This window comes from Pteropus alecto, unplaced genomic scaffold, assembly GCF_000325575.1.
Source record: "Pteropus alecto unplaced genomic scaffold, ASM32557v1 scaffold76, whole genome shotgun sequence".
NCBI lineage: Eukaryota > Metazoa > Chordata > Mammalia > Chiroptera > Pteropodidae > Pteropus > Pteropus alecto.
Genome location: NW_006443138.1, coordinates 29,842,094 through 29,857,438, shown reverse-complemented (window position 1 = coordinate 29,857,438; position 15,345 = coordinate 29,842,094). Strand labels below are relative to the sequence as shown.

The window sequence follows — 15,345 nt, the reverse complement described above, 5'->3', positions numbered from 1 at the left end:
AAACAAACCAGGGCGAATTTGATAGGCTGTGAATGGAGGAAGAAGGGAAAGGGGAAGGCAAATGTAAGGTTTCAACTTAAATCTCTGAATTCTTTTGTGCATAACAAATAGTAATGTTAATACTTACCATTTGAAGAGTATTTAGCCCTTGGGGACAGCATTTAAATACATTATCTTATTCAATTCTCATAAGTTCTCCTGTCTTGTCACTGATCACCACACTAGAGCTCTGAAAATCTCAATTTCCTTACCCTCTTCCATATATGTACCCTGTAGCAGGGGTCTAGGGATTAGGTAAAAAATCAGAGGAGACTCGTGAAAGCTAATCGTGTGTCCAAATAAGGAAAGGGAAAGAAACTTCAGTAAAGGGTATTTAATGTCAGAGAGAAACTGTACATGTGGGGCAGAGATGAAGAGACCACAGCAGGCCAGCCGAGCCCGACCTAGCTACGCATCCTGTTGTTCGTGAGGCCTCCCTTGATGGAGGAAGTGACAGCAGCAGCATCACAAGTTTCTTCTCCCTGTGTGGGAGCACAGTGCAATGTTCACTCAGTCCAGTTATGCGCCTGGCTTTCTGCAGCTCAGGCACAAATATTCAGTTCGTGTCTTTCCTAACACGGCAGGCTAAATGACCTCCTTTCCTCCTGGTGCAGGGAACTTCTGGCAGGAGCTAGTGAACTGTGGAAGAAGAGTAATTCTCATTGGTAAGACAGGGCCAGGAGTCTGGGGAGGTGCAGGTCTTTTGTAGTCACCGGACAGAGATGACATCGGACCCCGCCTCATTTCTGTAAAGGATTCGGCAAGTATGCACACAAATAAAAAAGTAGGAAGGCACCGGGCCTCTCACAGAACCAATCAATATTCTGGGCAAGATTCTGAAGACTTCAAGGTTTAGGCTGAGTTCCTGTCACTTTCCTCGGGGCCTCTTGGCCCATTGGCTGGGGTTACAGGGCAGCCATCTACCTAGCAAAGACTCCAGACTTTCAGACAAAATCATCTTCTCCATCTAAGCACCGCCTCTCTCCAGGCCATAGACAGCGAAGGTTTTCAAGTCCCTACATCCTGAGAGTTCCCACCAGAGGGAGGGAAAAAAAGACCTTTGTCCCACCCACTGGGAGTTGAGAACCAGCAAAGTCCAATCCTCAGAGATCTCCAGCGTCTCTTAAATAAGCTTTTCCTTTCCATTTTCTTCTTTTAATTATTTATCACCCATCCATTCATTTATACAAATATAAAATATATTTTTATAGATTTATATAATATAAACTTCTGTGAGGCAGAGTGGAGAAGAGGGCCAGGAGGGTGGGAACCCCCCAGCTATTTACAGACATACTGGTCGACGATCTCCGTACACTTCTTGCACTTGACGAAGCAGCACCAGTGGAACTTGCAGTGGCAGCGCTCCACCTGGACGCTCTTGAACTGGTCGTAGCCACGGCCACAGCACATGAGCTCGCAGCCATCCATGCCCTCCGAGGTCTTGTTGCAGAGGCGGCCCTGGGTGCCCAGGGAGCCCGTGGTCTCGTTGCGCAGGCAGTAGTCAGGGCTGGGGTCCACGTACACCAGGTCCTCAGGGGTGGGCTGGTTGAAGCGGCTGTTGACGAGCTCCAGCTTGCCTTTGCGGGTGATGCGCATGGCGGCAGCGCTGTCATACTTCTCCTTCAGCTGGTCCCCCACCTTGCGGAACTCAGCCAGCTGGAGCCAGCAGGTCTTGAGGCTGCAGGACCCCGAGACGCCATGGCATTTGCAAGCTACGTCTGCCATCTTATACACAGCCTGGGGGGAGGGGAAAGAAGTGAATAAGAAGGAGTGTCCCTGATGGAAGATGACAAGAGGGTAGCTTGAGTGGCCACAGGCCATGTATAGCAGAGAGCTAATATGGGGAGGGGCAGGTAGTTTTTCAAATGTAGACAAAGATCTTTCCAGGATCCTCAGTCACTCAGGTTGAAAGCAGATAAAGGGAACACTGCAAAAGAAAATGCTGGGGAGGAAATGCAATAAGTTTGATCAGCTACAAGGATGACATTTGGGGCGCTTGTACTTTCTACTTTACTGTTTCTTATTACTTGAAATTATTACAATAAATGTGTCATCTTTACCATCGAGGGGGGCGGGGAGAGATATTTCTATCATGATCAAAGGCCCAAACAAGCAAATAAAATCCAGCAAAATGTGTACAGCTTTTACACGGTGTGGAGCACAAGTCAGAAAAAGAATCCAGTCAAATCACAAGCCTGTAACAGAAACTGTTGGCGTGGCCCCAGTTAGCCAAAGCTCTCTTGATTCTGCCAAATCCCCTAAGAATTAAATAGTCCCCTTTTCTGTGTTAACATTGGTCATTAAATCGATAGTCATTCGTTGCCTCACAATAAACCACATTATATCTGTGAGCAAGACTACTTTCTTCTATCCCAGCACTCCCTGACTCCCCTGGGAGAGGATGTGAGTATGGAGGTAGAGAGCTGAGGCCCGTGCAAAGTAAGAGCAAGCCGGTGGGCCTACCTATGGGGTGATGCATTTGAAAACAAATCCACCCCAGAAGTCACCGAACCACAATGATGTGGAGTGGATTTGAACTTGAGTTATCCCAAATCAAAATGTAAAAGCAAGAGTAGACCAGAAAGCTGCTTACAAAGTGCTTTTCAATGAAAGCATACTGATGCATTGTGGCAAATAACCCTGGCAGCAGGCCCAGAAGTGCAGATGGCAGGATAAAAATGCAAGCCCACTGCAGAACATTTTCTTATGCCACAGCTATTGTCACCAACTGAGTAGGGACACGTTTTTCAAGAGTTTTTCTCAGATTTCTTTTCAAGAGTCCCCAGACTGTGTCTTTATTCAGCACTATGCAGAGATCACTGCAGGTGCAAGAAATAGCTTAACCATCATCGGCTCATATAACTATTGTCAAAATGTTTCCTGATTTTTTTTCTGGTGTGGAATTATTTCCATTATTTTATGGTGGAAAAACTGAAGCACTAGAAAGCCTCAATAACCTGTTTAGGGCCACCCAGAAGGGTCTCAGAATGTGTAGCACTTCTGCAATCTAGTCTTGGGGCTTAAAAACAGCTTAGGGTGGAGAAAGAAGGCAAGCTTCTCCCTGAGGTTAAATGCACCAACACTTGGCTGGCAGCTCCAGGCTCAAGGCATAAAGGAACCGACACCCCCATTCCAACAGGCACTTCAAAGACAGAGCCTGCAATTATTCTTCTGGCACAAATCCCCAGGTCTGAGCTGGAGCCTGACATTCCTCTGGAAATGGTCCTTGGTTTAGACAGGGATGTCGGGCATCTGGCGTTGCTGGAAGGAGGAAGCATTAAGGGCCTAAAACTGTGTACCTTGCCGTTAAGTGACTAAGGGAACAGGATAAGCATCTCCACTGGGAACAAACACTTAGGGAGATTGGGGGAAAGTTTTTGACCTCACAGAGTAAGGATAGGAATTTTAGTAAAACATCCAAGAGGAAGAGTGTCGTCGACCCTCACTATTTAGACATTCCTCCCATCCTTCCTCTGGGAAGAAAGATATTGTATGGACAGCGTAGAGACATAATATTTGTACTTTAAAATATTTTATGATCGATAATATATACAAGTTCCTCTTACAGGAGAAGGGGCGGAGCATAGAACCCTAATTTTTTGCCCTTTCTGCTAACTAAAAAAGCAATCAAATGTTTAAAAAAATTTTTTTTCTAGTTCTACATCTTGCCCCCGGCAAACCCCTCTCTAGTCCTTCTTCCATTTCTATCTAATGGTGTAACTGAGCTTGGTAACCGAAAGGACTCTCACAAGGATTAAGCGGCTTTTATCTGGACATGCTTAGAAGCCCTTGAGTGACAAGGCAGTATCAACCCACTGCCCTTGCCATCAATATCTAAAATGGAGTTACTAGAAACTCTTAAAGGCCAAGAGAAATTTCTTGCAAAGTATGCCCAAGATTTACTCTGTGGGCAAGATGTCAAATCCTAGATATTTTGTTTTAAAAACAATCCGGTTGCAAAATACTACTCCAGAAAATTTTCAATCCCTGCCACCATTTAGTCCTTCCTGAGGACCTTTTTGTGCAGGTGTGAGGAGGTGGGAGGTTGAATAGCTCTGGCCTCAGATGGTGATTGATGGCCAAGGCCTGTTCCTTGGAGAGGGAATAAAAAATGGAGGGACAAGAATGCCCAACCTGGAGGAGACAGAGGCAAAGGGAGAGATAAAGGGCTCTGGAAGAGGTGTGGAACTGGAGGAAGGGGGGCCCAAAGATAGGGAGACAGACAGGGGAAGGCGTGTAAGCGAGAAACAAGGCAGATGGAAGGGAAGGTGCTGCCAAGATAAGGGCCAGTACAAACAAACAAACAATTAAGGGCAATAAAATGAGGAGCCAGCAGAAGTGGGGTCAAGACTGTGATCGAAATGGCGCCCAGATTAGGATGAATGCCTAGTCACCTCCACATCTGTCACAATGCCCCAAGGACAGCTCAGAGCAGAGACAGGAAACAGCCTTCCATGAATTTGACCTCTCTCTAGGAAGCAATATGGGAACTTCTGTCTGCATATTCACATGCTCCCACCCATGTAAAGCATGGTGAGAGTTGTTGCAAAGAAGCACACATGGTGACCCCTGTCCCTACAGCCTATAGGATGAGGTAGAGTAAGCCATACTTCAGGAGGACAAATGCTCTACTGCAGTTCTGATGCAGACACTACTACCTATGGGGGATGGTAAAGAGTTGAAGGAGTAGGTGGTATTTGAACTGGGATCTTGAAAAATGGATAAAATTTGGGCATTCAGGAGATAAAGTGAAGACTTTAACCTTTTTCACCAATCTCTCCCTATTCCTCATGGTTAGACACCAGAAGACTGGCAAATGGACTGCTGAACAGAGGGAAAGTCCTGGAGACTGAGACAGTCCCCCAGGTGCCCTCAGGGTGGTCGCCTAAGACAGTTCTGGTCTCTCTGCCCCAGTTCGTACCATTAACAACCACCGTTCAGAGCACCAACTAGAACCCCTCACACCACCACGAATTAACACCACCCTCCTATACGTGGCTAAAAACACTGGCCTCGGGATATATGATATGTAAGGAAGACACTGGGCAACTGACCAATTCTAATTTCTACTTGACATCACACTGTTCGCACTAGAGTACCACATTTTACCAAGCCAACATCGCAAGGTGCCGATTCATGTAAAACACACTTCCGATCCCATTTATTTGCTATGTACTCCTATGAAACAGAACTTAATTTTTAAAAGTTTTTAAAAGGTGATATTTAAACACCTTTGTAAAAATATATTCATGCTGAGCTACCAAATCATCAATGAACCAACATTAAATTTCTGATTTCTTCTCAAGAAACCGCTGTTCTCATTTATTAGTTAGTTCATCTTTACTCTCACTGAAGTACATTCGCCTGGGCCCCCGAGCCAGCTGACCTGGCACAGACCTGAGTGTGAACAACACTCCCAGGAAGAAATCTCTGAGAGGTCTGTGGTCCCCCGGCCCTCTGTCAGGAGAGTGGCCCACACCCGGTGCTCAGACGTCTCTACAGGCAGACCAGGATGCACGTTCCCACTCCCGTCCACACTGGGTAAGCTGAGCGAGCCCCCCAGTTTCCTGGGGCAGAGGCCTCAGAGAGCAGCAAAGGAAAGAGGAATCCAAAGCATGAGCTCAGAGGTGGGGTCTTTGTGAACAAGGTGCAGGCAGAGCAGCATCTGCCCTCCAGCACAACATAACGGCCCTCTAAGGCTGTTGCCCAGGTATGATCTGCGTGTACAATAAAGCGAGCTCACCCCAAAACCTCCATGTCAGTATCTACTGAAATTGAGGCTCAGAGACTGTCATATCTTACATAAGATTGGTAAGACTGTCTACTTGAGCCAGGATAGTTGAGGATGGTTGTCCTTCACCCTTCCACTTATGTTTAAAACTCCTAGCACACAAGTGTGTTTCCCATCAGACCTGATTGAGCTTTTAGACTGGGTTCCTGACTATGTATGACAGCAGCTCGTAAGTCAGCTCTGCTTCTACCTGAGCCTTTAAGAAATCATAAACCTTAGACCAAATCTAACAGCCTAAACTTCCAATTGTTCTTTCTGTTCGAATGATAAAGAAGGGGCAGTAGAGACAAGAATTCCACTCCCTATGCCTGGAATTCTGATCTTAAGACTGCACCTCAGCCCTATAGGGACAAATGTCCTGTGGAGAAATGAATAAGGTTAAAAAAAAAAGGTAAGTGCATGAGCCTGTTGTGAAATGGAACCTTTCAAAAGGATTAATTCAATAACATGGGCATCTAGGCCAGCAGCTGAGGGAAGAATCTCCCTAGTCAGGCTAACGCCCTTCCTCGATGGCCAGGCCAGGGCACAGAGTTCAGGGACAGCCTGAGACACCCAGGGACAGACTAGGTGGTCTGTGGTGCATGCGGAGTGTGGGGGGATGGGGCAGGGTGGAATGGGGTCCAGCTTACCCTTCGACCCGCCTCGTTGTTCTGCAGGTTCATGAGCACCCGGCCCTGCTCCTCCGATCCCTTGGCAAAGTTCTTCTCCCGCTCCCGGGCATCCACAAACTCCTTAGCAAAGCGGTAGCCATACTCCACGTTGTCCCCACAGCCACCCCACAGCCAGTCCCGGGGAAGGTCCTTGGGCCGTGCTGTCCGGCTACAGCCACATGTGGAGAGCTCGCCCTCTCGGCAAGCCCGGCTGATGGCGTTCACCACCCCCGCTGCGCTTACTGCATAGGTGAAGGCGGTCTCACGGCTCCCTGCAAGAGAAGGCAAGAGGGGTGGTGAAGGAGGGCAGCGCTCTAGAGGAGTCTTTCCTTTCCCTCAGGTTCCTCCAGACCCACACTGTCGCTTCAGCCGTCACACTCCCAGGATGGGAAACAAGGCCAGGAGGGCATGCCTTTCACTTCCCATGGTCTTGATGGTTCGAAACTTCTCTTGATTACAAGCTGATTTGCCTCCTCTGCCTTGTGGACATACCAGACTGAATGACTCCCTCCAGCCCTGGCCCACACTAACACCCATTCCAGAGAAGCTTACGTGACAGTAGATTTTTAGGAAGAAGACCAAAATGAAGGGGAGAGCGGGCATTAGGGAATTTAGAGAATTTAGGGAACACACGAGTCAAACAGAATGAGACTGTGTAGAAATCATGGACCAAGAGCAGGACTCTCGCCTCACAAAAATCTCTCCCTCACAGATGCCAAATTTTCACCACTCGATGAGCCATATATCTGTCTTTTTATTGCTGCCATTATTGAGCTAGACAGTGCGGCGGAGACCAGGAGTAGAAAGTGGACTAGAATCACTATGTCCAGGATCATCGTGCTGCCTCCCTGTCTTCCATGGGGTCCACACTGCCTCCCAACTCCAGAGCATTGGGAACCACAACTATGGGATGCTCAGCATGGTCTCTCCAAAAATCCAGATCATTTCTAGTAGAAAATCCAAACTGTGTTCCTCTTTATTGCTATAGTGAACCACTTAAAAACTCACATGACGTATGCTCTACTTCAAAAAATTTTTATAAAAAATAATACTCAGCCACCAGTGAAATGCAAATCAAAATCACAATGACATACCACTTCACACCCACGAGGATGGCAATAATAAAAAAGACAATGAATGACAAGTTGGCAAGAATAAAGAAAAACTAGAACCCTCATGTACTGCTGGTGGGAATGTTAAATGGTGCAGCTGCTTTGGAAAACAGTCTGGTAGCTCCTCAAAAGGTTAAACAGAGAATTACCACATGACCCAGCAGTTCTACTCCTAAGAATATATCCAAAATAAATGAAAACCTAATGTCCACACACAAGCTTATACATGAATGTTCACTGAAGAATTATTCATAATAGTCAAAAAGAGGAAAGAGTCCATTTTGTCCATCAGCAGATGAATGGGTAAACAAAAGGTGGTATAATCCATACAATGGAATATTATTCAGCCATAAAAAGTAATAAAGTACTGGTACATGCTACAACGTGGATGAACCTTGAACTTAGTATATTAAGTGAACCACTTAGCATTTTGTATCTGTATTGAAACTGATATAAAAGGCCACACATTATATGATTCTATTTATATGAAATGTCCATAATATGATAATTCATAGAGACAGAAAGATCAGTGGTTACCTAGGGTTTGGGGAGAAATGGAGGAGAAAGGGAGAGTGATCAGTGATGGGTATGCAGTTTCTTTATAGGGTTATGAAAATGTTCTGGAATCAGACAGTGGTGCTGGCTGCACAGTCTTGTGAATATACACTGAACTGTACACTCTTAAATGGTGAACTGTAATGGTACATGAAGTTTCCATAAAGCTCTAATAATAAATAACACTCATATGGGCTCAGGAATGAAAGGGAGGGAGTGGTTCTTAGCATGAAACTGAGATTCAACCCAGACCTATTAAACCAGGCAGAATATTCTGCTCTCCATTTCCTTCTGTCCTGCATCTCCATAGTCAGAAGTAGACATCCCACAATTCTGTCTTGGCAGGTGGAGAGAAAAGCAGTCTGCAATCATTAATAGGTCTAGTGTGATCTCCCACCTTACCTTACTTTTTGACATAGTGAAGTTTATAACCAGATCACACTGGGCAAAGCAGTTTTTCTTAATTAACCAGGGGTCAGCTTCTGGTCAGTCATGGGCTAGGAGCAGCCCAAGAAAAACCCAGATGATACAGGAAATCACACTCATGATTCAGCCCTCTGGCTTGACGTTAGAGTCGGTGCTGAACCACTGCCAGAGACCAGGGTCTATCTGGTCTAAAAGAGTCATGCTATGAGTAAGAGCCCCCAGGATGGTAAGATAGCCAAGAGGCTCTTAGCAGGAAGGGAGTCATGCCTGAAGTCATCCTAAAATGAGGCCTCAGCCCCGTGACCTGGCATCCTGGGGCAGGAAGGAGCTTCTGAAGCTGCAGTCCAGATCCACATTCCACCCACTGTAAGCATTCCTTTTACAACATTCCTCAGGGAAGCAGGTTGGGTTCTCAAGGCGACCCATTCCATCTTTTCCTAATGGCTCTAAATCACCAGAACGTTCTTTCTTGTATTAAGCTTAAATAAGACTCCTTATAACTTCCGACTGCTGGAGATACACTGGCTAATCCTTTCTCCCTCTGACGGCCCTTCAGTATTTGAAAACAACTAATATGCCTTTTATGTGTTCTCTTTTCCAACCTACATATGCCTGATTTCTTCTTCCTTTCTTTAGCAAAAATGCTATTCAGAGCTGAATCACCTCTCCCAGAATTGCCTTTTAAAATAGTGTACCTGCAGCTGAGCAAAATACCGCAGATATTATGTGCTCTGAAGGTTGTCGCCTATCAGCATGGTTTGGAATCCCAATCTGTCCTCAGGTGAATTAGCTGTCCTTTAAAATCATTCTGCCTGTTTTGGTCAAGGACATCATTAGGCCTTAGGTGCAAGCAGCTCTGCCTTTATGGGGCAGCATTTGGGTCTTTGGTAAGCCTGGTAGGCGCAGACTTCTAGTGCTACTCTCAGCGAGCAAGAAATAACTTGGGGTTTCAGAATGGATAAGCAATGCAGAGGAGGGGAGGGGTTTGTATATATAAAACAGTTCAGAGTGGAAGCTCAAACCATCTCAAGGATGAAGGCTAATAAACCAGCAGCCAACGAGATACTAGAGAGACCCTGCTCTAGTAGGACAACAGGAGACAGACAGCAGGGCAATATCATGCCCTCTCTGTTCCAACTACCATGCCTCCATGCTCCTCTGGGTGGAGGCTGGGTGAAGCGCCAATAGCTCCCTCTGAGCTGCTCTGCTGCCCTCTGGTGGTGGACTTTTGCAGCCGATCTAAAGAATGAGGGAATCTTAAAGTTACACATAAGATAGCAGCAGTAAGAGGACTCACCAGGAGCTAGCTAGCTGGGCCCAGGGGAAGGAATGGAGGACAGCTTCCCAGGTAGCACAAACCCTCAGGGAAGCTTCAAAAAGGTTACAGTGAAAATAAAGCAAACAGGAGGGTTCCATTTGTAACAGAGTAGGGTACAGAATGGGGTCTGCTTTCACAAGTCATTCCACCATGCAAATCTGTACCCAGCGGAGTTTCTATTCCTGATAACCCTTTTCTTTCTAAAGTAAAGCCTCACTTTTTGAGCCTTCACTCTAACGGAACGACACATGGAAAGGTTCTAGCCAACGTCGGGCATACATTAGGTTGTTCCCTTAAAGCGATCAGGGGTGCCTCTCTCTACGGGCCATCCTAGTGTCCTCCCCAGGGCAGGGGATGCTACCGACCAAGACTTTTATCAGGAGGAAGGGACAGATACACAGTGTATTTGAGAAGAATTGATAAATTATGAAGAAGTGTCCCACCTAACCCCCAGGTCCATTCTTTTGGGAAAGCCGCCCAGTAAGACTATCATGGGGACACACGAGCACTCCTTTTATGGACCTTGAGTTGATATCAAAGGAAGAAAGAGAGAAGCGTGGCTCAAAGTGTACTTTACCTTGGTCCTTACTGCTCATTCTGGGGCAGGGGAGGTAGGGGAACAAGGTCAGGAGAGGAAGGGGCCCTTCCAAGTATCTATAACAGAGGAGCACGGATCTCAACTCCTTAACTCCTCTGCTGCTAAAATCATTGGCAAAACCCCAGCCTCTAGCAACTCCAGAATGTCCATTGCCTTTTGAGAAGAACATGTTTTGAGGGAATGTGAGACAGGGAATACAGTGCTCTAACACCTTCCTTTTATGACTCTGGGGATAAGACCCAGTAGAACAGGGCCGGATTTCTCAATTTCTTGCAAGGGAGAGGAGAATTGCATTTCAAAAGGACCTAAAACAATTAGACCCCAGATCACACCTCATCTAAGCAATAGGGTGGCCAAAGAATCCCAGCCCAGGAGTGAGAGAGGGGAGAGAACAAGAATCTGGAAAGAGGTGGCCCTCTCGTTTTCTTCTTGTCTGTCTCCTTCCTTCACTTTCACATACACCCCCTTTCAGATGAAAAGCCAGGAATGCATCTGGGTCAGGTCAATGGCAGCTATCATTAATTTGGCCCAAAGTTTCTGATCTCTTCAGGGTCCAAGTAGAAGAGGCAAAAAGCCTACAGACATTCAGGGCAAAGTTCTCAAAGGAGGCCCTGTACTGAGACAAAGGGCACTGGTGGTGGGCGGGTTTCCCAATTCACTCTAACTCAACTCAGATGGTCTAATCCCTTCCCAGTGAGTCACATGCAGGCTGCCCCAGACAGGGTGAAGCTGGAAGCACTGAGCTGTGCGGCTAACACATCATCTGAGACTGCACTTCCTGTGTGCATCTCCCTCTCTCCTTGCACACCGCTTCCAAGTCTTGAGAGAACCCACTTAGATATTCAGGTGGGCCTTCCCTGTCCCTGAGAGAGCATGCTTGCTCCCAGGCCAGGTGAGCAGAGTCCCTTTAGCCAAGTCATGCCTTGGTGGCCGCTTACCTATCTGCATGACCCTCCCAAAGACAGACGTGTTGTCCACGGTGCTGCAGTTCCACCGCCTCTGCCGGAACTGGTACTGGCACTCCTTGATGCCTGTCTTGGCTCCCTCCCCTATGTAGGCCATGTGCTCCTGGTACAACTGGCACAGCTTTCTCTGGCCAGGGGAGAGCCCAGGAAGCTGGCTGCACACAGGCTGGGCACCGATGATGAACATCTCAGGTCTCTGCACCGGGTTCATAGCTAACGACCTACAGCAGCGATCCAGAAAGGGGAAAAAGGCCAAGGCGTGAGCAAATGCCTGTGTGCAGCAGTAAGTCATTCATTCAACACATTTACTGAGTGTTTTCTGTGCACAGGGCCCTGTACTAAGGGCTTGGAAAGGAAAATTGAAGAAACTGAGGCACAATCACAGATGACATGCAAGATGTCAAATGCCTAAGACAACTTGAGCTTCTGGATCCAGAGTGATCAGATAGCTGGGAAGAAGTTAGAAAGAGATGGCCAGAGTGTGAGCTGGGTCTTAAAGGATATGGGGCAGAAGGAGAAGGCGGCAGAGAGGGCAGGTTATTCATCTGAGGCAGAGGGCAGAAAGAGCCATGACTTATTCACTTTGGCCCAAGTGCAGGATATGTGATGGAAAGCAATAAATTCCCTTAAATAGAACGCCCCTTATGTCTTTAAAATCGAATCAAATTTACATCTGTAACAATATATTCTAAATGTTTTCACTTCCATATCTGACCCTCACAACCCCTAACACACTCTTTGTCAGCTCAGGGGCTCTCCCTTTTGCTAATCATCCACCAGATGTAATAAAGTGTTAAGTTAGATGAGAAGGCTGTACATTTGCCATCTGAGTAAAAATGCGAGCAGGACACAGACCGTACAAAACAGGTGGTGAATGCCTGCCATTTCCATGTTGACTTGGTAATTACAATAGTCTCAAAAATACAAAAAAAAAGCCACACGTGGTCCTAGAAATTCCTCATCTGGTCTTCAGACTTATAAAACAGGAATTCTATTCTCCTTGCCCCCACCAGCAAAATGAACGAATGAATGAATGAATGGATAGATAGATAGATAGATAAATCGATTAATCAATCAATCAGTCAATCAATCAATCCAATAGCAACAAAAGAGTTATTTCTAGTCACCCATGGGAATGGAAGAAGAGCCAGAAAAAGGAGGATGTAGACAGGATTAGAGAAAAAGCCAAATGAACTAATCTTTTATCCTTGTGGAACCTTACTTCTGGGGGCTCGAGAGAGAAAAAGGCCGTCCTAGTTTTCCTGGGATAAAAGAGGTCCGTAGGATTCCTATAAATAAAGGAATGATCACGACGCATTGTGACCTTCTCCACATTTCAATTACCAAAGGAAGCGTAGGTTGTAGAGTAGGACTTCAGCCCCTCTCACTCACCACCAGGAGCTGGCTTCGGCTGGAAGCTGAGCCCAGCTGGAGAGCAATGCAGCAGCGAGCAGCAGCAGGCCGGGCATGGTCCGCCTCAGCCCTCCCCAGTGTCCTGGGAAGACCTCAGGGACTGCCGGCTTCCAAAACTGGGCACCCTGAGAAAACAGAAACAAAGGGAGAATCAATGTGGAAATGTGACATAGGAGAGGACCAGGAGACAGGAGAGTGAGCTCTGAGATGGATCTAATGCCACTTTCTGCTCCTCCAAAGAAATTCAGCCTCTTTCCAGCCTCCATCTCCTATTGCTCATCTTCTCACCATAGGACTGACTGTCTCGTTGTCTCTTACTCCAAACAGTGAAGACCCTATTCGGGGACCTAATTCCAAAGGAAACAATGAGCGGAGAAACTAGAAGAAATGAAAGCAAACCACTTTAAGAACAGAGGTTGCTCTATGCAGCATTTAGGAAGAACTTCAGCTGTTGCAATGCACACCTGCCCCTCTTCCAGAAACGAGAACTGTCCCGTCGCCCTTCCCTTTACCTCTCACTCCAGCCAGAGATGGATCTGTCGGAGTGCCAGGCTCTCTTTTGTGGGGCTAAAAAACAATTGGTGAGTTGGACTGACATCCGGCCACACAGGAGTCTTCCCTTTCAGTCTGTACCCTCTCCCTCTCAATCAGTATCTTTCTCACTCTAAACAAGTTTTCCAAATCCCGACCATTGTTTACCGGGAATAATAGTTGGGAGAAGGGTGAGGACTTTTCACTTTCTCAAGGCAACTTCTCTGATAAATGGAAAATCCCTAGAGCCACCTCAGGCCCCTAAAGCTCTGGTGGCTGGGGCAGTACCTTCGATGGCCCTCAGCCCATCCTCTGGGCTCAGGGGCCCTGTGTCCCAGCAGCACAGACAGCAGCAGTGGGGGCACCACCAGCTCCTGCTCTGCAACCCTTGCTTCACAGGTCTGTGCTGAGGATGAGTCTTCCAGGAGCAACAACCCCTTCCCTTGTAGCAGGAGAGCCTCCCACATCTTTGCTTCAGCTTTTTTTAACTACCGCCTATGCCTATAGCCCCCAAGAACACCTTTCCTTCAGCCCTTGAAAATATATGGAAAATCTTGCTTCTGGATCCTGGAGCAAGTCTATAAAAGCACGCCCCCTCTGGTTCACCCTCACCTCGTTGCTCCCTTAGCTGCCTTCCAGGGCGTGACCCCACAGCTCCAGTGAGCCTTCTTCCCACGATCCCTTTACACCTCCAACCTTACACACGCAAACACACACTCGCATGGCTCCCAGAGCCCCCACCCCCATCTCACCGAGCTGTCCCCACAGTTCTGGGTCGCTGGGCTCTCCGGGAGGGGTTGGCAGGTGCTTTGGGTCATCAGCCTGGCAGATATTTTTTGTCCTGGGGCCACCAAGACAGGAAGGTGGCCTGAGTAGGATCCAGAGAAGCTGGGCCACAGCCTGTCCCCACCCCTTTTGGCTTTTCTTCTTGTGGTCTTAGCTGGGGCGGGGGGCACCAAAGGCAGGTGTGCGGGCCGGCAGGGGGCAGATCAAAGAAGAAACTTGCTCCTTCTCCTTTGTGATGCAGAGCCAGCTCGGAAATGATCGGGTCTCTGGCCGGTCGCCTAACAACTCCCCATACGCTACTTTCCTAACAGACCTCCCCTCCTCTAAAGGATGCCCCCTCCCCCTCTAACCTCTACCCCCCATAAATCCTCCCTGTCCCTCAGGGCAGGAGGTCTGTGAATGCACCGACTGGAACCAAGAGAGATGGAGCAGAGATAGGGCTGGCACCAGAAGCTAATGGCTTTATGGAGGGGAGGGGACCAGGTCCAGAGTAGGGAAGAGGAGAGAAAAGCTTCAAAGAGTTTCCTTGTCCAAACATCCTCAGCTCCACCTACCAGTGCTTCTTGGGGACTCCAGTCAGAGTTGCCCCTTCTCCCTGTGGTCCTTCTCCCTCCCCACACCCTCCCTCCCATCCGCATGGCCATCCCCACCACCAAACCCCCTACTTCCACCCAACACACATCCTCACACATTTCCACGCCAGATAGCTGAGTTTTCTCCAGCTGGTGACACTTCTTATCCCCATGGATTCCCCCCTCACACTGCGTCTCTCACTTCTGTCACACCCTTTCATTGGGTCCCTGTAAAATCTCTCTGGCTCTGCAGGTCCTAGGTTCAACCGAGGCCACTATGGGGGGCCACTCTTTCTGATCCAAGGACAGGAGGCAGTGCCTGCTAACGGTCACTGTGGCTTTGACTCTCCAGCGCCAGGCTGACAGGCGAGCTAAGGCCAAATTTCCCAAGAGCTGCTAATTCGTCCCCTGGGTGCCTTCCAAACCTAAACGGAGACAGGATCCCTCCCAGCAGCGGTTCCCACTATCCTGTGCTTTCCATCAAACTCTCAGCTCATTAGAAAAGATTTTTTTTAAACTTAAAAAAAGAGAAAAAAAAATTAAAAAGACTGTAGCATGTGTGGTGGCTGCTTTCTCTGCCTTCCAGATG

General features: G+C 47.6%; 1 protein-coding gene across 2 annotated transcripts; it reads right to left on the bottom strand.

The window, feature by feature from the left end:
- Positions 1–358: 358 nt before the first annotated feature.
- Positions 359–12,992, bottom strand: WNT5B (Wnt family member 5B). 2 transcript variants are annotated; one of them, XM_025040963.1, is made up of 4 exons: positions 12,847–12,992; positions 11,428–11,675; positions 6,460–6,752; positions 359–1,776 (listed from the first exon to the last, which is right to left on the bottom strand). In XM_025040963.1, the coding sequence occupies exons 1-4, from the start codon at positions 12,921–12,923 to the stop codon at positions 1,318–1,320; spliced, it is 1,077 nt and encodes a 358-aa protein (XP_024896731.1). In that variant the 5' UTR covers positions 12,924–12,992; the 3' UTR covers positions 359–1,317. The 2 variants fall into 2 exon arrangements, with proteins under 2 accessions (XP_024896731.1, XP_015453888.1); XM_015598402.2 differs by having other exon boundaries at positions 12,799–12,936.
- Between the last annotated feature and the right edge of the window lie 2,353 nt (positions 12,993–15,345).